The 26,163-nt window shown below is 38.2% G+C and overlaps 1 protein-coding gene across 1 annotated transcript in view; it reads left to right on the top strand.

Annotated features, from left to right (window-relative positions):
* Nucleotides 1-26,163, top strand: part of HSD17B12 (hydroxysteroid 17-beta dehydrogenase 12) — a 117,288-nt gene that overhangs the window by 31,164 nt on the left and 59,961 nt on the right. The window contains exons 2-3 of the mRNA XM_084894004.1: nt 8,221-8,267; nt 11,441-11,516. Coding sequence (XP_084750130.1) covers nt 8,221-8,267; nt 11,441-11,516 — 123 coding nt within the window. The remainder of the gene's footprint in view (nt 1-8,220; nt 8,268-11,440; nt 11,517-26,163) is intronic.

The raw sequence follows: 26,163 nt of genomic DNA, 5'->3' as shown, positions 1-26,163 counted from the left end.
AGCAATTACTTACTAAGAAACTCTGGCTCAAAATAGAACTTTATTGTAGTGTTACTGCAAGAAACCTAGTCGCTTAAAAGCAGAATGGTGTCTTATAATAGTAGGGAGGGACTTATCAGAGTTATGATATCTAAAATCTTTTTGTTTTGGAGGAATTTACCCACTTATCTGAAGAATATTGGTTCAAAGCTTAAATGGGATGAATTAGGTTGAAATAAGCCAAATAATCTACACCAAATATATATATATATATATATATATATATATATATATATATATATATATATTCATAATATATATAACCCTCCCTATATATATATCTACCTTGGTGTTTATACATTTGGACCATTCAAAAGAAGCTAATTATTGGAATTAGCAATTAGGTCCATTACAGCTTTTTCACTTTACCAGGCTGGTGTTATATATTTCAAGGACACTCATATAGTAGGTACTGTTGTTCGACTAGTGCATTTGCATACTGTTTATAAGCTAAGGGAATATTGATTTCGTTATTACTCTACTAGTTAAATGTGTAAAATCATAAGGTATGTCAAAGCCAACATTTTTTATTTTGAGCTATAGGACTGTTCCAATTTGGACTTGTTGAAGTAACTTCAAACCTATAGGCATTTATGAGATATAAATTTCTTATATAGGAGTAAAGGCAATGCTGTGGTTTATGTTGAACATAAAACAATTGCATAGGCTGGACAAGTCTCATTTGAATGTTAACTACTGCACATTAACAAGAAAATAAAACCAGGATTACATTGCATATCAGAGGTAGGACTCATAACTATTCCACCAACTCTTTTTCCTTGCTGTATGTCATGATCTAATTAATCATTAGGATTAAGAACCAGATAACAAGTCAGGGAACTTTGGTTCTATTTCTTTGCTTCCAGTTATTTTGAACTTGTGTACATTATTTAGCCTCTCTAACAGGGAGGTTTTGACATCTTAGAGGCCACATGGTAAGTCAAGTTTAATGATTATTGTGTTCTGTGAAGCTTAGAAATTCCAGTTACTGAAAGATGGCTGATGGGGATGAAGAGTAAGGAAAAATATCATTCCCAATATGAGGAGTGACTTGGGCACAACATGGAGCTGATTCCCTGGCATGTTATATTTGGGAAGTACTAGACAGACTGGCTGGGGTTGAGAGGTTGGTTAAAAAGTAGTAAAAAGTAGCCGAAAACCGGTTTGGCTCAGCGGTAGAGAATCAGTCTGCGGACTGAAAGGTCGCAGGTTCGATTCCGGTCAGGGGCATGTACGTTGGTTGCGGGCATATCCCCAGTAGGGGGCGTGCAAGAGGCAGCTCTTCGATGTTTCTCTCTCATCGACGTTTCTAGCTCTCTATCTCTCTCCCTTCCTCTCTGTAAAAATTCAATAAAAACACATTAAAAAAACAGTGAAAAATAAAGTTGGATTCGGCATTATTAGATTAATGAGCAAGGAACTCTGAAGTATGTGTACTATCCATACATTATCGCTAAACGTGACTATTATAGATAGTTACAAGTTTGTAAGTCAGTATTCTGTTGTGTAGTGGGTTCATGTCCTGGTGATTAGATTTAAGATTTTATGTCACTTAACCTCTCTGAGATGGTTTCTTTATTTTAAAATTAGATACTATAATAAGTTCTTAATATGTATAATCCTCACTTATATAGTTATTAGAGGTCTGGTGCATGATTTGTGCACGAGTGGGGTCCTTCTGGGTGGCCTGCAGGGATCTGGCCAAAACCCACAGTCCAAACTGCCTGCAGCTCCTACCTGCCACTGGCCCCACTGTGCCTACCACAGGCTTGTGCCCAATCAGTCCGGATCAGGAGAGGCTCGTGCTGCTGCAGCAGCACTCACCAGCCATGAGCCCTGCATCTGGTGCCCTCTCAAGGGGAATAGCCTATGGGATTGGGCTGAAACCAGCTCTCCAACATCCCCTGAGGGGTCCCGGTTTGTGAGAGGGCGAATTGTGAGAGGGCGCAGGCCAGGTTGAGGGACCTCATTTGGGGTACGATCGAGCTGGGGAGGGGCCTCCAGAGGGCTCCAGGGCATGTCTGGCCCATTTCGCTCAGTCCTGATTGGCCAGACTCTAGCAGCAAGTTAACCTACCAGTCAGAGCATCTGCCCCCTGGTGGTCAGTGCACATCATAGCAAGTGGTTGAGCAGTCTTAGCATATCATTAGCAAATTATGCTTTGATTGGTTGTTCAGTTTTTCTGCTGTTTGGTCTATTTGCATATTACCCTTTTATTATAGAGGATTGGGGCATTTACTCATTATGCCTAATATAGTTTTGGAAAAATTAAAAGTCTGTTTGATACTGTGTAGGTACACATTAAATTTAGATACATGGAAAATTGCTGCTCTACCAATAGGAACAATCCAAACTTAGGTTTTTCTGTATTCTTTAAATATATATATATATATATATATATATATATATATATATATATATATATATTATTGATTTCAGAAGGGAAGAGTGGTGGAGTGGTGGGAGAAAGAGAGAGAAACATCAGTGATGACAGAGAATCATTGATTGACTGCCTCCTGCATACTCCCTACTGGGGATTGAGCCTATAACCTGGGCATGTGCCTTGACTGGGAATCAAACCATGACTTCCTAGATCAATGTTCAATCATTGAGGTGCACCAGCTGGACAGTTCCTGTTGTGTAAATTGAATGATGTTATGGATTAGAATTTTACGTCCTAAATTCAAGGGGTGACACAGCAAGAGAAATTAGGAATTTCCTTTTCTTTTTTGATATAGCTCTTGGTAAAAAGCTAGTATTTACTGTTTTTTAAAGAGATTTTTTTTTTTTTTAATGGAAGTAAAAGTCTTAACATAAAATTAACCATTAATCATTTTAAATTGTACAATTCAGTGGGATCCAGTACATTCTCAGTGCTATTTAACCATCACTTCTGTCTGGTTCCAAGACATTTCTATCACCATACAAAACACTAACATTAAGCAGTCACTCCTCATCCTTCATTCCCTAGTCCCTGGCAACCACTAAACATCTCTATTCTAGACGTTTCTATAATGTGGCTTTCACTTAGCATAATGTTCATACATAAAGTTCCTCCACATTGTAGCATGTGCCAGTGCTTGGTTCTTGTTTATGGCTGAGTAATGTTCCATTGTATGGACATACCACATTTAAAAAACCTGTTAATCCATTGGTGGGCATTTGGATTATTTCCACCTTTAGGCTATTGTGAGGAGGGATGCCACAAACATTCCTGTACAGGAGTGTCACAAACATTCATCCCATTCTTTAGGATTTCTTTTCACTTTCTTCATAGTGTCCTTTGATATAAAAAAACAAAACAAAACAACATTTAGTTTTGATGAAGTCCAACTTATTTTTCTTTTGTTGCTTGTAGTTTTGGTATCATATCTAACCTTAGTTACTTTTAAACTTTCCTTTCCACTTTCTAGTGCTCCTTGGCTATTGCTAACATTTACTGAGCATTTACTAGGTACCAAGTCCCATGCTAAGTACATTATATACATTGTCCCATGTAATTCTCAAACAATTCTTATTTGGCACTCTTGAGTTTCAACTGAAAATTGCTGGTAAAAATGGCGGGTACTATTATTAACATTTTTAATTGAATCTTTACAGTGATTCTATGGGACAGATAATATTGTCTTCATTTTACAAATAAAGAAACTGAGACAATGAGGTTAAGTAGCTTATGATAGACAGTAGAATTGGTATTTGAATGTAGACTTGAACCTTTCTGGTCTTGCTTTAGAGTCCATATTCTTAACCACTTCATATATTCTCTTTGTATTAAAATATCAAAAGCCTACCATCTTTCCATTATGGTTTTACTAGGTTTGTGGTCCAGAAGTAGTGACTTCTTTTTTCCTCAGCCAGAATCCCTATTCTCATGAAACCCCTTCCATGTCACATTTTGGGTATCCCCAGAAAGAACCACAGCGCAGTTTGAATCCTCTCTAAATCATACCTAGGCACAGGATTGATAGCTTTTTAATTCTTACACAGGCGTTTGCATTTTTAAAAAGGGTGTGGAATTAAATGAAATGAATCATTTTTCTGGAAAGGTTTTCAGTTAACCAAATAAAGTGAAAACTCCAGGCAGAAGGTATTTTGGGGTTTTAGTGCCACCAGAAGGCATTACAAGTCCTTGCCTGGAAGTTGGCCCAGGGGATCAGCTGCCTTCAGCAGATCCTGCTTTTCATAGCTTCTTCCTTCTCTCTCTTCTGAACCGATAGGTTGTTTTTGAATGTTGGTTAGTTTTGCTTTTTGGTTTGTTAGGTTTTGAAGTGGCATGCTATCACTATCTGCAGTATTTGTTTGGGTCAAGAGAAGAGGAGGGAAGGCTGAAGAGGGCTGGCCATTAGGGAACTAGAGTGGATTGTGTGGGAGAAGGAACCTCTCTCCTGGGACAGCACATATGTATACTGGGCATTTTCTTTCTTTAGTAATATACTGTGCTTGAAGAAAATGGGTAACTTTCCCAAGCCATGATGTTGCGGGAAATGCCCACCATATCTGGTTTTATGCATAATCTATTTTTTCCCTGTAAATTTTAAAAATTAAATTATTATTAGAAGAACAGATTATAATAGTCTTTTCTTAATTTGCATCAATTTCACTGATCACCTTTAATAAAAATGCAGGAAGTTGCTGCTGTTTTATTAACTTGCAGCCTGCATGCTTCTCTTTGTTCTTTGTTAGATATGAGCTGGCATGTGTTAGACTACGTTAGCATTTGCTCTGGGACTTCAGTGGTTTCTAAATTCAGCACTGCCAAGCCGGTTCCCCCTTTGCTTGAATCAATCGAGGCTGCTATTTTTAGCAACAAAAGGGAATTGAAATAGCAATTTTCTTCCCATGTAATAGATCCCCAAGTGGAATACTGATGCAAGCTCTCTGTCATTTTCTATCCTCCCCACCCCCAAAAGCACTCAGAGGAAAGGCAGCTGTCATGGTTTGCAGCAGTATTAATCTTTAATCAATCGAGTGTTCTCTGCATCCAGGTGTTCAGGGAGAAAAAAAAAGGGTCACGAGAAGGAACCTGCCTGGAATAACTAAGCTCTTATGCATGGGCTCTGCAGTCAGAATTTAGTAGGCAGTGGCAGCGAATAGACAGAAGAGCTAAAAATAGCATGTTTGCTTCCAGTGCTTCTCTATTCTAGTCTATTTTTGATGTTTAATTTTGATAAGTTGATTTGGTACTTACTAAAAATATCTGTTCCTAGCAAATTGAGGACAAAAAGTAGAATAATTTTAACCTACACAAATTAAAGTATTTTTGTTGACTGTATAAAATCTGGAAGCTGAGCCCTGGTCAGTTGCCAGTATTTTATATAATCTATAACAAGCTAGATACTTTTGGATGCCAAGTTGGGATATTCTCTATATTTGTCAGTTTCCTCTTCTCAGAGGCTTGCGAATTTGGGTTCTGGTGTTATATTTATATAGGAAGACATAGCCTTTTTTTTTTTTTTTTTTTTTTTAAATCTCCTTTCTCCCCTTCTCACCACCCCTCCCCCCCCCCCCCCCCCCCCCCGCCTTAGCTCAAGTCTGCCCTGGCCATCATATGTGCTCCCACAGCCCATAGGATTGTGGTAATACTTTAGGCTATTGGTTATGGGTGATAACTGTAGCTATTTTTTCTGTGTATTGTTGAAAAGTACCTTAACTTATTCATTTACTTCATAGCAAAATGAAAACAACCCAGTGTTCATTGAAGAAGCAAATCTTAATGGCAAGAACAGTGAATTGTCCTACTTTGTTAATTTGGCATGCTTTAGTAGACCAAAATGGTTCATCCTCCCTTCCCCTAATTCTGCTTTGGATTTATTCACTTCGTATCCACTCTGGTACATTATGAGTGAAGTAGTTTTCTCTAACATTGAAAATCATCTTCTTTCAAGGAGAGCATTAGAATTCTTTTAAAATGTATATTTACTTATTTACCCTAAAGTGAAACTTTTCTGTTATTATACATTAAAAAAATGGTTTTAGATCACAGATTCCTGATGTTGAGAGGGGTTGAAGAGCATATTGGGTTGTGTACAGTAGGTGACTGGGTATTATTTCTTTAAAAAAAAAAATGAGTGGATAAAGCAGAGGCTAGTTTTCTAGTCATAGTCTCCTTTTATTGATTCAGTCAGTCATTCATCCAGCAAAATCTCATTAATCATCTGCTTTTGCCATTCACTATGCTAGCAGTTAGACTGTAGTGTGAAATGAATAAAGGAAATCTCATTTTAAATGTAGTAAGGAGGTCTGAAGGAGGAGCTGTCAGGCCTTACCACTCCACCTTAGTTACACACCTCCACAGGAAGAAGCAGTAATCACAGGGGAAGAGATATACCTTGTATTTCCAAGAAGATGTGTCTCTACTTTATTACCCCAGTGGATGGAATGAAGATTTTCTCCTTGCCTAGCAACAGGCCCAGCTAATGGGAAGCCATCACGACCCCGAGCTCTCATTTTCCTTCATGGGCTTTTCATTCAAAACACCCTCTCCTATCTTCCTCCTTTTTCTCTATAAAGTAACTTTCCTCTCCTTTGTTTGCTGGACTTGCCTATAGTTTTTGCTGTAGTATGTGCTTGTTCCAAATTGCAATTCTCTGCTATTCTTGAATAAGCCCATCTTTGCTGGTAAAAATAACTTTTTAATTTTTTTATTTGTAAGTGGTGACTTAGACCCTTATTGAAATCTATATGATAATGTTATTAAGAGAAAGTACAGAGTGTGATGGGGACAGCGACTTTTGAGATCCTGTTAGTCTAGAGCAGTGGTTCTCAACTGTCCTCATGCCGTGACCCTTTCATACAGTTCCTCATGTTGTGGTGATCCCAACCATAAAATTATTTTCTTTGCTACTTCATAACTGTAATTTTGCTACTGTTATGAATCATAATGTAAATATCTATGTTTTCCAATGGTCTTAGGCGACCCTGCTAGCAGTTCTCAACCTGTGGGTCGCTGTAGAGCCCAAGACCATTGGAAAACACAGATATTTACATTACGATTCGTAACAGTAGCAAAATTACAGTTATGAAGTAGCAATGAAAATAATTTTTTGGTTGGGGCTCACCACAACATGAGGAGCTCTATTAAAGGGTCGAGGCATTAGAAAGGTTGAGAACCACTGGTCTAGAGGTTAAGGCAAGAATGGTGGGAGAGGAAAAATTAAACTGAAAACCTCAAGGATGGGAGAGAGACACTGGTTGGAGTGAAATTGGAAGTAGCAGAAACAGCATTTGTAAAGAAAGCATATTACCTCGGAGGAAGTGAAAAAACTTCAGTATGACAAAGGCAGTCAGTGGTGAGAGGAAAATTGTGTTATTTGGAAGACCTTGTAAAGAATTAGGGCGGTGGGAAGCTGTTGACAGATTTTAGGTAGGGTAGTGATCCGACTTGCCCTTTGGAGGGTTCACTTTGGTTACCATGTGGAGAACGAATTGGAGAATGGGAGCAGGTGAATTAGAAAGTGGTTGTAGTAGTTTTTGTGGGAGATGAATGATGGTAGCTCCATGTAATAGTTGTGGGGAGAAGTGAATGGCAAGAAGTTTTAATAATTGGTAATAGGGAAACATTGTCACTCCTTGATAGGAGAATGAGATCATATAAGTGGTATTTCGGAAAATTGAATTCTTATCTGTATAACATGAATTGAGTGAGAAAACACTGAAAGGCTCATTGCACAAGTCCTTGTACATTGGGGTGATAGCTGTTGAGAGAATTAATTGGATATCAATGAACTACCTTGAGTAAATATTCCTATAATGATGTGAATACTAAATATTTTGTTTTAATAACTTTACTGATAGCTTACTCTTGCTTTTCTGGGCCTACACTAGTGACTTTAACAATATGGAAGTTTATGTTTCACCCAGTTTAAAGAAGACTAGAATTTTTATATATGTCTGATTACCTGTGATCAATAGTAAAAATGAAATGAACCCGGGACTCTTCAGTCCACAGGTGGATGCTCTATCCACTGAGTCAAACCATCTAGGGCTGCAGTCTTTTTAATTTTGGCAACTGTGGTGGGTTTTCAGAGCTAAATTTGAACTGCTGGTATTGCTCCAGGTGGTTTAAATTTATATCAAAGTATTACACAGGTCCTCTTGTATTTAACTGGTGGGTCCTCGCTATGTATGATATTTCTTAATTATAATTCTTAAACTAAACTGTTACTTTTTCTCTTTTCTCAGTTGTCACAGGTAGTACTGATGGAATTGGAAAATCATATGCAGAAGAGGTAGGTCATTTTCAAAACTTTTTTTTTGGTATTAAAAAATACAAAAACAAAATTTGTATAAAACTTTTTATCTGGAATTGTGAAAAATTTAGTGTAATTTTATTTTATATTGTATAAATATGAACAGTTCATTTCTATTTATTTACTTAAATTTTATTTTTGCAATTACAGTTGACATTTAAAGTCATTTTATATTAGTTTTAGGTGTGCAGCATAATGGTTACACAGTTATACAATTCATGAAGTTATTATTCCTTTGATAATTTCAGTACCTATCTGGCACCATATATAGCTAGTATAATATTATTAATTACTAGTGTCCTGATGCATGAAATTCGTGCATGGGGGGGTGTTCTTCAGTCCAGCCTATACCCTCTCCAATCTGGGACCCCTCAAGGAATGTCCAACTGACTATTTGGATCCAATCCCATTGTGATTGGGCCAAACGGGCAGTCGGGCATCCCTCTCACAATCCAGGACAGCTGGTCCCCAACCACTCCCCTGTCAGCCTGATCAACAATGCCTAATTGTTTCCCTGCAGCCCAATTGCCCCTAAATGCCCTCCCTGCTGGCCTGGTCATCCCTAACTGCCCTCCCCTGCCAGCCTGGTTGCCCCCAATTGCCCTCCCCTGCTGGCCTGGTCACCTCTAACTACCCTCCCTTGTCAGCCTGGTCATCTCCAGCTGCCCTCCCCTGCAGGCCTGGTTGCTCCCAGATGCCCTCCCTGCAGGCCTGGATCCCCCCAACTGCCCTCCCCTGCAGGCCTGATTGCCCCCAACGGCCCTCCCCTGCTGGCCATCTTGTGGTGGCCATCTTGTGTCCACAAGGGGGTGGCCATCTTGTATGTTGGAATGATGGTCAATTCTCATATTACCTCTTTATTATATAGGATATTTCTTATGCTATATTTTACATCCTAGTGACTATTTTGTAATTACCTATTTGTACTTCTTAATCCTTCACCTTTGTCACCCAGGCCCCCCATCCCTCCTCCCAGCTCGCAACCCTCAGTTTGTTCTCTGTATCTATGAGTTTGTTTCTGTTTTGCTTGTTTCTTTTGTTTTTTAGATTTTACTTATAAGTGAAATCATAAGGTGTTTGCTTTTCTCTGTCTGACTTACTTCACTTAGTATCATACTCTCTAGGGCCATCCATGTTGTCACAAATGTTAAGATTTTGTTCTTTTTTATCCTGAGTAATATTCCATTGTATATATTACCACATCTTTTTTATCCACTCGTCTATTGATGGGCTCTTGGATTGCTTCCATATCTTGGCTATTATAAATATTACACCATAATGAACATGGGATACATATATCTTTTTGAATTAGTGTTTTAGTTTTCTTCAGGTATATACCCAGAAGTGGAATTACTGAGTATAGTTCTATTTTTAACTAGAGGCCCAGTGAACGAAATTAATGCAGTGGTAGGATCCCTAGTAGCTGCCATCCTCCGTCCTGGTACTCCCTCTCTTCCCCTGGCTGCCTGTCACCGCTGCTGGCCAGAGCCTCCTTCCCTGCCTCCAGCCTGCCCCACCCCTGGTTGAACTCATGGACAACTCCAAGTTGAGGGGACAATTTGCATACTATGCTTTTATTATACAGGATTATTTGAGGAATATTCATTCTGTTTTCCATAGTAGCTGCATCAATCCATAATACCACCAGCAGTGCACCAGAGTTCTCTTTTCTCACATCTTGCCAACACTAGTTCATTGTTGGTTTAATGATGATAGCCATTCTGACAGGTGTGAGATGATATCTCATTGTGGTTTTAATTTGCATTTCTCTGATGATTAGTGATATTGAGTATCTTTTTGTGTCTATAGGCTATTTGTATATCCTTTTTGGAGAAGTGTCTATTCATTGCCTGTCCATTTTTTTTAAAAATTAGAATGTTTATTTTGGTGTTGAGGTATATGAGTTTGGTACAAATTTTGTATATTAACCCCTTATCAGATATATCATTTGGGAATATATTCTTTCATTCAGTATGTTGTCTTTTCAGTTTATTGATGATTTCCTTTGTTGTGCAAAAGTTTTTTAGTTTGAGGTAGCCCCATTTATTTATTTTTTCTTTTGTTTCCCTTGCCTGAGAAGATATATCAGAAAAAATATTACTAAGAGAATTATCAGAGAATTTACTGCCTATGTCTTCTAGGAGTGTTATGGTTTCAAGTTTTACATTTAAGTCTTTAATTCATTTTGTGTTTATGGTTTATATGCTGTATATGGAATATATTGTGTAAGAAAAAGCCTTTTCTTTTGGCGAGTAATTAGATAGTCCTCAGTTTTGAACTATTTTCTAAAAGGTGGCTATATTATTATATAGGTTATATTTCCAAATTAGTTTATGAAATCATTTTCATAGGAAGGACTGTGATGGACAGAAATATATTGGCAGACTCAGGCAAAGGGTTCAGATTTCTCTGGAATGTAATGAAAGGATAGGAAACCATAATGGTTTGAAGGCTATCATAAAAAGCAGGAAGCTTGGCAGTACTCTTCCGGCCAGCTTCCCTGCTTTCCGGTTCCGAGGTGAGATGAAGATCCTGGCGGATCCACTGCATCTCTCATTTGTCACTCCCAAAGGTTCTTCTTTGTTTAAAAAAATCCTCTTTTGTTTTCCCAGTTTATTTTAAATATCAAAACTACAAAAAAATTGTAAGAATATAATGAACACCCATATACCCTTCACTGGGATTCACCAATTATTAACATTTACCACATTTAATTTTATTATAATTCTAATTTAGATCGACCATTTGTAAGTTATAGGCATCATAATAATTCACCCTTAAGTGTTTCACCCTGAATCTTTTTTAAAAAAATATATATTTTATTGATTTTTTTACAGAGAGGAAGGGAGAGGGATAGAGAGGTAGAAACATCGATGAGAGAGAAACATCAATCAACTGACTCCTGCACATCCCCTACTGGGGATCTGTTCGCAACCAAGGTCCATGCCCTTGACCAGAATCGAACCTGGGCCCCTTCAGTCTGAAGTTCAACGCTCTATCCACTGAGCCAAATCAGCAAGGGCTGTTTGCTTGTTTTTTTAATTTGGATTATCATATGGTCAGGTTTTCTTAAAATGAGAATATGTCTAATGTCTGTTTTCAATAAAATGCACAGGTATGACTCAACTGTTTGGTGTCTTTTGTTATTTCAGTTGGCGAGGTGTGGAATGAAGGTTGTCCTTATCAGCAGGTCGCAGGATAAACTGAACCAGGTTTCCAGTGAAATAAGTAAGTTCTCAAATCACCCTCCTCGTCCTCATGATAATAAAATAAATACAAAAGCTTCTTTTTCATTCTGTTAACAGGCTGTTTTTAAGGTGGATCATCAATTTTTTTCAAATTAATATAGGGCCACTGATAATTTGTTTAAAATGTCTTTTACTGACTCATTTAGTTTGTCAGGAGTCAAATCCTCTGATTACTTTATCATGTTGTACTTATACATTTTCTGTTGTTTCATTTCAATATTCTTGTGTGTTTTTTTACTCATTGACTTTATTGTCTCTAAAGTGTGTATCATATATGATTGAAGAAAAATACAACAGATAGTGTGTGTGTGTGTGTGTGTGTATGTCTGTGTGTGTGAGAGAGACGGGAAACTATTTTAAACTTTCTTCTTTGTTAGCTTTGCTTGAGACCTGACCTACATATGCAAAGACTTTTAAAACTGATAGCTAATAAATCAGTAATGTCCATATCCTTGGTAAAACTACTTATGCTCCCAGTATGGGGCCTACGGCTGTATAATGCTTGTGTACTTTTTTTCTTTATTTATTGATTAGAGAGTGCAGGGATTTGGGGGGGGGAAGGGAGGAGAGAGAGACAGACAGACAGACACACAGAGAGAAACATCATATTTTGTTCTACCTATCCATGCATTCACTGGCTGGTTATTGTATGTGCCCAGACTGGGTAGTGAACCCGCAACCTTGGTGTATCGCGACGATGCTCTAACTGAGCCACTCCTCCGGGGAGATGCTTATGCACTTTTACACCCACAAGTCACATTATTTACTTACTAAGAATCGGTTGTGTTGGTTCCCCAACTCACTGATGCATTTGTTATTAAATATTCTGTAAATGGAAGCAATCTTGGTGTAAAAAGGGGAGTTATTTCTATAAAAACTAAGTTGAATGCTCTGAAAAAAGTGAGAAAAGGGAGTACTTTCAGAAATTAGGGGCTAATAAGATAAGTGTGAAATATTGGAAAAATTATAAAAAGAAAAGACACTCTCTGAATATTTCATTTGTGTTGAAGCTTTTGTTGCATTTTAATACAACTGGAATTGCTATATATGAATGCTGCATTATGGGTGTGCTTTATGCAAGAAAGACTGGAATTCCAGCAGATCTAAACTCAAAGATAAAGGTCATGGCCCCACACAGAGGACTGGTGAATGAATTCTACTTATACGTGGTTTAAATGAAAATAAAATGGCTACAATATGTATTTATCAGTGTGTAGGATTCCTTGCTTTAACTGACTTCTCCACGTAGCCAAGTAACAAACTGCCCCAATTCTTTGAGAAGAGGGGATTGCTACTGTATTTTATTATTATTTTTTCTCACTTTTTATTGAGATATATTTGACATATAAAATTATGTAAATTTAAGGTGTACAATGTATTGTGTTTTTATTAACATTAGCACCTACTACTAACATTTATATAGTGCGTTATTATTTATTACCTCACATGTATTATCCCCTTTGATCCTTGTGAGGTACATATTTTTGTCATTATTTCTTTCCAGATCATATCTCGTTCTATTGGACAGGTTGCACATAGATGCATTTAATTTTTAGGTGAAAAATGATTTTTATAGATTCCTAATATTACTTGTGTTAAATTTTTTTGACCCTGCTGAGAGCACAGATCTTTACAAAGGCAAGCATGTGGTATATAGATACACGAGAAATCTTTGGCATTTAAGGATTTTAACTTTCAAGGTTTCAACTATGTAAATGCCACTCTGAAGGTCCAAGACCGAGTATTTTGCAATTTTGCTGAGGTGTGAATTTAAATGAAGCTGGGACACTAATGAGCCTGAGGTGTAATTACTTAGATAGTAGGTTAACTTTGCATACTGTCTGGATCTTAGTACTGTTTCTTTCTTTTTTAATCCTAACTCGAGGATGTATGTTTATTGATGAGAGAGAAAGAGAGAGAGAGAGAGAGAGAGAGAGAGAGAGAGAGAGAGAGAGGAGAGAAGACACATTGGTCAGTTGCTTCCTGTACACAACACAACAGGGGATTAAATTTACAATCTAGATATGTGCCCTGATCGAGAATCAAACCTGCAATATTTTGGTGTAAGGACAATGCTCCAACAACTGAGCCACTCAGCCAGGGTTTAGTACTGTTTCTTTCTTAATTGCCAAAATTAAAGTTCATATGCAAAAAATTGAAGCTTTTGATTAAATGGAACATTGTATTTTTAAATGCTCTGATATGAATGAATCCACCATTGGCTTGATATAGAAACAAGAAAAGCTACCTCATGACACCCTTTCAGCAAGTGCTACAGCATGTACAAAAATTGCTTAACGAGTCAGAAGATCTACTTTAATGATATTTGAGAATTTGGTGAACTTATGATCTGAGGTGATGTATGATTGTGGACAGAAATATGATTGAAGTAAGATTGGATCCTGTTCAAACATTCATGATGGAACAGATGGTGATGGTACTGAATTGACTTTTATTATACGGAAATTGTGTGTGTGTTTTTTCCTTGTTGAAAAATTTTAAAAACTTTTTTTTTCCCTGGGAATAATAAAAATTTAATGGAAGACATGATAGTTGACTAGGCCATTGGTTCTAAGCTGGAGAAGTACATGAAGCAGATTTATACATTTGTTTAAGTTTTCGACTCATTGTAGATCATCTCTTTGGGAAGATAATGTTTTCATGAACAGATCTATTCTAGGAGTAAAAAGGACCAGAATTTAATGTTGACAAAGACAGACAGACTTTGCTTATATTTTCAACACATCTTCGAATACCTGTGTCCCAGGTGCTGTGCCAAGCAGTCAGAACACAGTGGTGAGTGAGGTAGATACAATTCTCGCCTTCATGGAATTTATATGCTAGTGGAAGAGACAGAGAAACAAATAGTTCAAAGAACAACAACAAGCAAAACAGAAAACCAGAGAAATAAATAATTGCCATTTGTAGTAAGAACCATTAAGTGAACAAAAAAGGAGCTAGAGAGAGAAAATGAAGAGGTTCTTATTTAGTAGCAACATGGCAAGTTTTATTAACTGTCAGGGTATTAAAGGGCCAGGTTAATAATCTCTTGCCCATATAATTATACTCTTGTTATGAAGCTGGAGCCTTTGTGTAGGGAGTATCCACTTGGCCCTCTTGGTATAGAGGGGGGTTGTGTTTTCCAATTTACATGTGATAAATCCACACCAACATTCCTGTTTCCATAAATTCCTGGATCCCTGCCTCTACATTATGCCAGGCAATTTGTGACCTCACAATCCTATTAAATATGGGAACCACTATAACTCTTTTAAGAGTCCTTTCCAGTTGTATAAGCTAACCATTGTATTATAAATCTCTGGTAAGTGACTCATATTAAAAAAAAAAAAAGAAAAAGGCCGAGACCGTTTTGGCTCAATGGATAGAGCGTCGGCTTGGGGACTGAAAGGTGCCGGGTTCGATTCCGGTCAAGGGCATGTACCTTGGTTGCGGGCATATCCCCAGTTGGGGGGGTGCAGGAGGCAGCTGATCGAAGACTCTCTCTCATCAATGTTTCTGGCTCACTATCTCTCTCCCTTCTTCTCTGTACAAAATCAATAAAATATATATAAAAAAAGAAAAAAAAAAAAGAAAGGCTCAATCTGGTGTTATATTCTCTTTTCTTTAGTCTAACATTCTTAGAATTCTTTTTTTTTTTTTTTTAATATACAATATTTTATTGATTTTTTACAGAGAGGAAGGGAGAGAGATAGAGAGCCAGAAACGTCGATGAGAGAGAAACATCGACCAGCTGCCTCCTGCACATCCCCCACCGGGGATGCGCCTGCAACCAATGTAAATGCCCCTGACCGGAATCGATCTGGAGTTATATTCTCTTTTCTTTAGTCTAACATTCTTAGAATTCATTCTCGTACAGATGTTCCAGATTTCTACCAATACAAAATAGCAAAATCTTGCAATTATTTTTGTGTGTAAGTTACTACTTTGTGTTCAGACTTGGTTTCTCCCAGAGAATATTTGCTGGAACCCTATTATGAGTGGCAGTGAGGCATGGGCCAGTTGGGTCTTGAGAAGAGGAATTCTCTTGTAAGAAAACCGCCCGTAGGTTATGGTGAGGTTATTACAGGTTCTTGGAGCCAGGGAGAACTCTTCAGACACAGGCGAGCGGACTATAATATTTCTGTTGCCACTGGCTGGGGAGGCTCAGCTTAACTTGGGGGTTCAGGAATCTTGGCTTCAGCTGAGTTCACTGAGATGTCCCTATCCTGTCTCAGGATCTCACTCTTTCTCATTCTGTGCTTTCACTTTACATGAAACATGGTGAGTCTGTGTGGAACTCAACTTTCATTGTAATTCTGCACCTGGCACAGTTAAGTCTGATGTTAGCAAGGTGAGCTCAGTGGCTATAAAACAAAAGTTTTTTTTTTTTATTAGGGCTGCCATAGTAATTCTCTGTTTCTTGGATCATAAATGTGAGCTGAAAGTTTAAAGTTTAAAGACCCGAGCTTGCCGTTTTCTTTTGGTAAGTGTCCAAAACATTCAGAAGAAGCCCTATCATGTCTCAGTCTTTGTACTTATTATTGCCAAACTCAAATGTAGTGGTCATGTGGTTTCTTAGGGCACATCTTCAGTAGATACTTCATTATAATCAGCAACCATTGTTTATTTGATGAATGGCTACTACATAATGGATCAAATCAAACCAATACAAGACTTCTGAGAAAAGGAAACCCTCATGTACTGTTGGTGGGAATGCAGATTGATTCATCCTCCATTGAAAACAGTATGAAGGTTCCTCATAAATTAAAATAGAACTGCTTTATGACCCAGAGATTCAACTTCTGGGAATATATCCAAAGAAACCTGAAACACTCATTCAAAGAATATATGTACTCCTATGTTCATTGCAGCATTATTTACAATAGCCAAGATTTGGAAGCCCAAGTGCCCATCAGTAGAAGAGTGGATAAGAAAGCTGTGGTACATCTGGAATATTGCTGTGGTATACAGTGGAATATTGCCCAGCCATAAAAAAGAAGGAAATCCTATAGCATGGATGGACATGAAGAGTACTATGCTAAGTGAAATAAGCCAGTCAGAGAAAGACAAGTACCATGTGTGTGGAATCTAAGGAACAAAATAAGCTAACAAACAAAATAGAAACAGACTCATAGATACACATAATAGACTGACAACTGTCAGAGGAGGGGGGAATTGGTGGAGGTGAAAAGGTGAAAGGATTAAGCAAAAATAACAACTCAGAATCGTACAACAGTATGGTGATTACCAGAGGGAATGGGTCGGGGGAGGTGGGGAGGTTAGGGGAAAGTAGGAGAGGATAAAGATGATTAATGGTGATGGAAGGAGACTTGACTTGGGGTAGTGAACACACGATACAATATACAGATGATGTATTATGGAATTTTCACCTGAAACCTATATAATTTTATTAACCAATATCACCCTAATAAATTCGATTAAAAGAAATAATTCCTCAATCAGTACAATACTGAATACATACATTTTATATGCTCAGATAATTGTTTATTAATATTTGTTCCCCAAATGTAAAGTGGGCAGACTGATTCTTTTGCAGAAATAAACCCTTTTATAAATGAAAAAAAAAAAAATGTTCTCCAAAGTTTATGTGGGACCTCCACTCCTCATACCATTTACTGTACCAGAGTTCCATCATGTAACAAGTCTAGCAAGTTAGTTTAACTAGGCTAACTCGTCTCCTCTGGCCCAGCACAGCACCTAAACTCACTCCAGTGGGTTAAACTCAATCTCTCTTTCCCCCTATCTGACTGAAAGGACAAGAAAGGAAAGGAGGAGTTTGAAAAGGAAACCACACCTGGTCAGTGTGACTCAGTGTTTGAGTAACAACGTATGAACCAGGAGGTAAGGATTGGATTCCTGGTCAGAGCACATTGCCTGGGTTTCAGGCTCGATTCCCAATGAGGGGCGTGCAGGAGCAGCCAATCAGTTATTCTTTCTCATCATTGATGTTTCTATCTCCTCTTTCTATCCCTTCCTCTTTGAAATCAATAAAAAAGAAAAAAAACAACAACCAGGTGCCAGTTGAAAATAGGGTACTTTTTGGCTCCTCACCTTCTAATTCTCCACTGTTTTTATGTAGACTTGGGGATTCTTTAGAAACAATTCCTTATCAGTGTGGAGGACAACCTACTCATTAGTTGAAGTTCTTCAGAAAAAATTTAAAAGAATTATGTATAATATAATAAGGAGCTAAATGTTTTGTCAATAATAAGTACTTTCTCAGGATTGACTGCTTTGATGAAATTATAGTTTTTGTAAGGCTGTCACCTATGGAATTAAGACAAACTGAAAGTCATCACAAATAATAGCTTATTGTATTATCATTGTTATCCAGATTATTAATTTATTAAGTATTTTAGTCAATTTAGATGTGAACTCTGATCTGAGTTATTAATTGCAATAAAGCACAATGCAAAGGAAACTAACTTTCAGAACAACTTATTGGTTTGCAAGATATGTATAGAGATGGTGGGATTTACAGTTATATTATTATGTGGTTAATCAGATTGCATACAGTTCAGACAGCTTTGATGTAAGAAAACACATTTCTGTCTTTGATTTAAAAATTGTTTTTCCTCTTTGTAATTTATCTCAGGTGTAAAGCTTTAGGATGGCTCTATAATATCATGACTTTCTCTCTTGAAATGCAAAGTTTGTAGAAGAAATATCAGTTTCACCTTTTTTTCAGTTTTTACCAATTATCAAATCTGTTCAGGTCTGATATGGATTTGACCAAATAAGTTTGTTGCACAATTTTCTGATTCACTATCAGTATAATTAGTATAATGCTTTTTATATTTAGCCTATTTTATTTGCGTAAGGTCAATGAAGCATTGGTGATCACATAAAGACCTTTGTGTTTTATGGTTAATAAAACTAGAACCACGTGATGTTAGAGAGTTAATCCAATGTGGCCCATAGAGCAGCAGAAATATTTCTTTTGCCCTTTGAGTTCGTTCTCATAGTCCAAGGTAAGGAACTAGGAACCATCCAATTTGCCTTTCCCTGTTTTGTCCAAGATTCCCAAATTTGTCAATGTTTCTGGCCTTCCAGGAAGTGACATTCTTTACTACTTATAAAATGGGGACTCCACAAGCCATGGAGGTACCAGGGAGGCTTTTGTAGGAGATTCCACAAAATGGAGAGCAATCCTTTTCCCTCCTAGTGGGCTAGTCATGCCTAATTAAATGAGATTTACCATTAAATGAAACATTTCTGACATGGTCATGGTTACAAATTTGTTTTCTATAATTATTTCCTGATAGGGAGAAGGATGGATTCTTATTGAGCTTATGCAAATAATTACATTGTCATGTAACATAAAAGAATTCAGTAAAGACATGTGTAATATTTAACTATTGGTTAGTTTTGCAGACAAGGCCAATCACACTGTGTTGTGTTTTCTACACAATTACCATCTTTAAATTCACTAATTTATGTTTCAGTTACATTTGTTGCATAACACCCCAAACTTACCAATGTAAAATAACAATGATTTTAGATGCTCATAAATTCTGCTGGTCAGGAATTTTGCCCGGACTGTGGGAAAACTCTTTTTTGCTCCTTATGGCCCCTCACTGATACTCAGCTGATGGGTGGTCTGGTCTGAAAGACCCAAGATGGCTTCTCTCACTGGCTGGTGCCATAGGGGAATGACTGGCGAGCTGGAACCGTTGACTAGAGTGCCCACGGATAGCCTCTCTATCTCTAGCATGGCCATCTCAGGGAAGTTGGATTTCGTCAGTGGTAACTATCTTCCTTCAGAGGAAATGTTCCAAGAGAACCAGGCAGAAGCTGATTTATTTTTGTGACCTACTCAGAATTCATCTGGTTTTACTTTTGCCATACTCTGTTGGTCAAAGCAGCCCTGAACCTGCCCAGATTCAAGGGGGCAGGAAAAGGCTCTACCTCTTGATGGGGAAGTGAGTTGATAGGGAGAACATGTGGGAAGGGAGATATTTTTTGAAAATAAAATCTGAATTTGGAAAATACAATCTGCCATATTAAAATTTCCCAGAAAACATATATCCATTCAGAGTGTATCATTCTGATTTGTTCAAATATAGCCAGACACAATGAGAGTTAATAAAAAATTAAGGAGGGAGAAAATACATTTTCTCCAAACCATTATTAAATTGTCTTCATTGGTCCATTTAGTGTTGCAAAATTAATTCTCATTCCATTGGAACTTGGATCAGCAGCATGCTTTTACAGTGTCTGATTTTCAAATAAAGAGGCCTGTAAATTCAGTCTGTTTTCTGTTGCATTCGTCTGATGGTCTGCTTTTGGTGGCAGTGTTGAGTTACACTGTGAAGGAAGCCTGACCTGAGTTGATCTCTGCAGCAGCAATAATAGACAAGCATACTGATACAGGCCTACACTCAGGCTATTATTCGTTGGATGTTTCTTCCTAAAGACTCAACTTTCTGATTTAAGATTTTTGGCAAGCTTGAAGGCAAAGCAGGAGCCACCTGTTAGTAAGACTGATGGTCTCTGGTTAATTTATTACAGTAATTAACAGTGTCAGAATGTAATCCCCTGTTGGGATATAATATAGAGCTAATTAATAATTTAGTCAGTGATTATTTTGAGGGCATGAGCCTTGTGATGGACACTAAAGACACTGATAAATCTCCAGGGACTTCTGTAGAATATGTTTTTAAATTGCCATCAATTAACAAGAGTATTGTATACTTAGAAACATAATCTTAAAATAATTTTGTTCACTTGTTGTGCCAGGCTTTGTTCATGATATCATGAATTATAAATATGTTTCTTTTACCCTGAAAAGTATACAGATGTTGAATCATATTAATATATATGAAAAGCCAAGGTATAATTATTAATATGATTCAACATCTGTATACTTTTCAGGGTAAAAGAAACATTTATAATTCATGATAGTTATACCTTGCCTTTTCATATGTATTAATATATATTATTGATTTCAGAGAGGAAGGGAGAGAAATAGAGATAGAAATACCATTGATGAGAGATAATCATTGATTGGCTGCCTCCTGCACACCCTCTGATGGGGGAGATCAAGCCAGAACCCAGCTATGTGCCCTTGGCCAGAATCGAACCTGGTATCCTTTAGTCTGCAGGCCAACGCTCTATCCACTGAGCAAAAGCAGCTAGGCCTTTTCTTATGTTAGGGCAGTTCTCATAAGAGAGTTGGACTAATTAACCCTTTGCACTCCGCTGTCCCCTCTCAGGGGACATCAGAATTCTAGCATATCACTCGGATGTCAGGGGACATTGCAGTTTATTAGTGATTACGGGGAATTGAGTTATTTCAATGCACGTTTCCGCCGCAAAGTAGCGTCGAGTAGCTGGTAGCCAATGTCCAGAATGGTTCGGAGTGCAAAGGGTTAAAGATAAGGAGAAGACACTACAAATCTAGTTCTTTCTTGTCTCCTCCTTGCTCAATAGTGCTATCTAGTGGATATCTGAGAAATACCAAAAATAGTTTGGGTATAAAAATATATCTTAACAATTTTATTATTCCTAATTTGGGGCCCCAATTTGTGAAAGCTGTATTATAAAGAATTGCCAAGAGACTAGTGATTACAAAAAAAATAGAAACATAAGACATAGGTGCCCAAGGCAAGAAATGATTATAGTCTTGGTTTAGAGTGACAATAATTAAAATAAAACATATAGTTATATGAAACAATAATTATTAGGAAATCAAGCCATTGCAGAAATAAGAAACTTTTTTACTAAAAATGACTCAAGGGCATGACAAAAGTCAACACAAAAGCTCAAAAAGTTAACAGGCTGTTAGGAAGTGAGAGTGTTCTGGGGAGATAAGGAACCATTGCTGGCTAGGCGAGGTACTGAAGGCACAGGATAATTTTTTATAGCTTTCTCATTAAGATTATATTATCAAAGATCAATTTTCATCTGAACAACTGGGTTCGAGCTATTTAATTCATAAGCTTTCTTTGTTGATTTTAATATATTTAATATATGTCATACCAGATGACAAGTTAACACTTTTACCTGGAACTCAAAATGTGTTAATTTTGTTTTCTATTATTATGTTATAAAATAAAGTACCGTATATACCAAATTGAATTTGCCATGCTAATTGGAGTTCAGAAATTGTTCAGGTAACCAAAGATTCCTCATTATTTAACTCACTCTGATATTGGTATAGTATCTTTAGCCAATTAAGAATCATTGGAATTATATTTACGCTAGAGGTCCGGTGCATGAAATTCATGTGTGGCGGGTCCCTAGGCCTGGACAGTGATTTGCAGGGTGACTGGCGTGGCGATAGGGGGGGCGGCCAGAGGCGCCCAACTTGGCCTAGGGCCTGAAGGCTGGGGGCAGCTCCTGCGTTGAGTGTCTACCCTCTGGTGGTCAGTGTGCATTATAGCGACCAGTTGTTCTGCCATTCAGGCCATTATATATTAGGCTTTTATTCTATACTAGAGGCCCGCTGCACGACATTTGTGCACGGGGGTGTGTCCCTCAGCCCAGCCTGCACCCTCTCCAATCTGGGACACGTCGAGGGATGTCCGACTGCCCATTTAGGCCCAATACAAGTAGGATTGGATCTCACAATCCAGGACTTCTGGTTCCCAACTGCTCGCCTGCCTGCCTTCCTGATTACCACTAACCGCTTCTGCCTGCCAGCCTGATCACCCCCTAACCACTCCCCCGCAGACTGATTTATGCCTTACTGTTCCCCTGCTAGCCTGTTTGCCCTAACTGCCCTCCCCTGTAGGCCCATTCCTCTACAACTGCTCTCCCCTGCAGGTCTGGGTCCCCCCCAACTGCCCTTCCCTGCAGGCCCGGTTGCACCAACTTCCCTCCTCTGCTGGCCTGGTCACCCCTAACTGCCCTTGCCTGCTGGCCTGATCACCCACAACTGCCCTGCCTTGGAGGCCTGGTCCCTCCCAACTGCCCTCCCCTGCTGGCCATCTTGTGGTGGCCATCTTGTATCCACATGGGAGCAGCCATCTTGTGTGTTGGAGTGATGGTCAATTTGCATGCTACTCTTTAATTAGATAGGAGGATTGACATTGCGAAGCATTGCAACCTTTATTGATAGCAGGTTTGTCAGAGAGGACATTTAAAGGTTTTACACAGCAGATTGGAAGAGTAATGAAGATGAAATGATATGTAGCTTTGTCTGAAGTTTATAAGAGCCAATCTTTTTATAAAGACATCAATTTTTAAAAGTTTAAATTTTTGTGGAAGCAGTACTAATATATCTAACTGGTAAAAACCTGTGTAGAAAATTTAAAAGTTCAGAGAATAAAATGTAACAGTGGCATATTATATACAGAAAGAAGACATAAACCTATTTTTAAATTTAAATGATCAAATCAAATCTTAATTAGCCTAAAGATTTACCTGAATTGGTTTCTGTATAGATTGGATTCTTATATGATTCTGGTTCATTTAACAAGTATTTAAGTATCTCAAAAGTTTATATTAATGCATTGTTTTTCTTTTAAAAATTTAATTTATTGTGGTGACATTGGTTAACAAAATTATATAGGTTTCAGGCATACAGTTCTATATAATAATAGAGTAATATGCAAATTAACCATCCCTCTGCAACAAAAATGGTGGCCCCCATAGCCACAAGATGGCGGCGCCCAGTCCCCTTAGCCCTGCTGCTGGAGTGTCCGTTCTGTCTGCAGGAGCAGCAAGTCTGGATCTGCCTCTGGAGGGGGCAGATCCAACCTCCCTGTTCCACTGCTGCTGCACTGTTTGGGCCTGTCAGCCCGCTGGGGCTCAGGATTTTGGGGGGACAAAGCAGCGAGGCTTGATCCGTCCCCAGACACAGCAGGCAGAGCCCAGATAGCAGAGCATGGAGGCTTCCTTAGTGCAGAGGCAACAGGGAAACCCCAGGCCCAGCAAACAGAGCCCAGATAGCAGGGCATGGAGGCTTCGTTTGCAGGGTGATGGCTGGGGAAGCCCAGGCCTGGCAGACAGAGCCCGAACAGCAGGGAATGGAGGCTTCCTTAGTGCTGCAGTGGAGGGAAAGTTCCCAGACATGGCAGACAGAGTCTATTCAGCAGGACTTGGCTTCCTTAGCAATGTGGCAACGGGAAAACTTCCAGGCCCCATAGACAGCCAGGACAATAGGGCATGGGGGATTCCTTAGTGTGTCAGTGCCGGTGAAGCCCCCAGGCCTGGCAGACAGAGCACACTGCAGGGCATTGGGGCTTCCTTCGCATGGCGCGTGGTGGAGGCAGGCAGAGAGCAGGGCATGGGGGCTTCATCTCCATGGCTTTAGCGAAACCTCCAGGCCCACAGAGAGCAGAGAATCACGGGAATGGGCCTAAGCCATCAGTCTGATATCCCCCTAAGAGCTCCTGGATTGTAGAGGGTGCAGGTTGGGCTGAGGGACTCCCCCCAACCCCCGCATGAATTTTTTGCACTGGGCCTCTAGTAATATATAATCTGTATAATTGTATTGTGTGTTCACCACCCAGAGTCTCCTTCCATCACCATTTATCCCACCTTTATTATCTTCTACCTCCCTCCACCCCTTTCCTTCTGGAAATTCCATACTGTTGTGTATGTGTATATATATATATATATATATATATATATATAGGGTTGTTTTGGTTTTTTTTTGCTTAATCCTCTCACCTTTTTCATCCAACCCCCTTCCCTTTGACAGCTGTCAGTCTATTCTCTGTACCTATGAGTCTTTTTCTGTTTGTTAGCTTATCTTGTTCATTAGATTCCATATCTAAATGAAACCATATGGTACTTATTTTTTTTTGACTGGCTTATTTCACTAAGCATAATACTCTCTAGGTCATCCATGCTGTCGCAAAGGGTAAAATTTCCTTCTTTTTTTTATGAGTAGTATTCCATTGTGTAAATGTACCCCAATTTTTTTATCCTCTCATATACTGATGGGCACTTGGGCGGCTTCCAAACCTTGGCTACTATAAATAATGTTGCAATAAAGATAAGCGCTCATATATTGTTTAGAATTTGTGTTTCCGTTTTCTTTGGATATATTCCAAGAAGTCGAATCTCTGGGTCAGAAAGCTATTTCATTTTGAATTTTTGAGGTAACTCCATACTGCTTTCCACAGTGTCTGCACTAATCTGCATTTCCACCAACAGTGAACAAGGATTCTCTTCTCCACATCCTTGCCAATATTTGCTGTTGTTTTTTTTGTTGTTGTTGTTTTTTTAAATTTATTGATAGCTATTCTGACGGGTGAGGTGATATCTCATCGTGGTTTTAATTTGCATTTCTCCAATGATAAGTGGCCTTCAGCATATGTCTATTGGCCATCTGTATGTGCCTTCTGTTCAGTCTGTGAGGGCGTCCTGACCAATTTGCAAATTACTCTTTTATTATTATAGATATATTTTATTGATTTTCAAGAGGAAGGGAGAGGGAGAAAGATAGAAATATCAATGATGAGAGAGAATCATTGATTGGCTGTCCCCTACTGGGAATCAAGCCCACAACCCAGGGATGTGCCCGTGACCAGAATCTAACCTGGAATTCTTCAGTCTGCAAGCTGATGCTTTATCCACCAAGCCAAATCAACTAGGGTGAAAAGGATCACTTTAATTTGACTTTTTCATCAAGTCAAATTAAGTTATATATTTTCTTGTTAATTATTCATTGTTTTGATGTCATTATTCCATTACTTATTAAATGCATAATTTGTTTCATGCTAATCTTGAAAATAACTATAAATCAACTAATTTAAATGATCTAGTGCTATATTTAATATTAGAACCAAAGAGAAGATGAGTCCATTAAAATCAGCTATAAATTTCATTAATTTTGAATTACTTTATTCCTTTGTTTAAAAACATACACAAATAGGATTAATATTTAATGATAGCAAGCTACTAGAAATAGAAAAAATGTTGATACAGAATCAGCCTTTATTGTGCTTCTATTTGGTTTAATATTGTAAAGCTGTATAATATCTAAAATGGAGTCACTCTTCGATAGTGATACAAATATTAAGCCACATCCAGCCGGCATGGCTCAGTGGTTGAGTGTGGACTTTGAACCAGGAGGTCACGGTTTGATTCCCGGTAAGAGTACGTGCCTGGGTTGCAGGCTTGATCCCCAGTGTGGGGTGTGCAGGAAGCAGCTGATCAATGATTCTCTCTCATCATTGATGTTTCTATCTCTCTATCCCTCTCTCTTCCTCTCTGAAGTCAACAAAAATATGTTAAAAAATATTAAGCCGTATATGTAAATATATTCTCTTTTGTAGAATTCATAGAATCCATGTTTCGGCATATGTAGTTTGGAAAACATAATTTTAAAGGACATCCCTGTTTAGAAACTACTGATGGACTATAACACTCACTTAGTAAATATGGGAACTAAGTCTGAGAAATTAAGTCATATCTAATTAATAAGAGTTGTACAGAGTTCAGACCTTCAGCTCTTCCATAACTGTGTGCTCCATTACACCCATGCTCTTAAATATACTTTAAACAATATTGCTGGGTCACTGAATGGTAACTTTAGAGGTACATCCCCAAAACATAATGTGAGAATAATACAGCATCAAGAGATAAGAAAACAAACTAAGCTAAATTTGCATTGTGATGGTGTTTGAATTACATTTATTATCTTTGGATCA

This window comes from Pipistrellus hanaki, assembly GCF_964339955.1.
Source record: "Pipistrellus hanaki genome assembly, chromosome: 9".
Lineage (NCBI taxonomy): Eukaryota > Metazoa > Chordata > Mammalia > Chiroptera > Vespertilionidae > Pipistrellus > Pipistrellus hanaki.
Note: the sequence above shows the minus strand (reverse complement) of the source record. Positions and strands in the feature narration are given on the sequence as shown.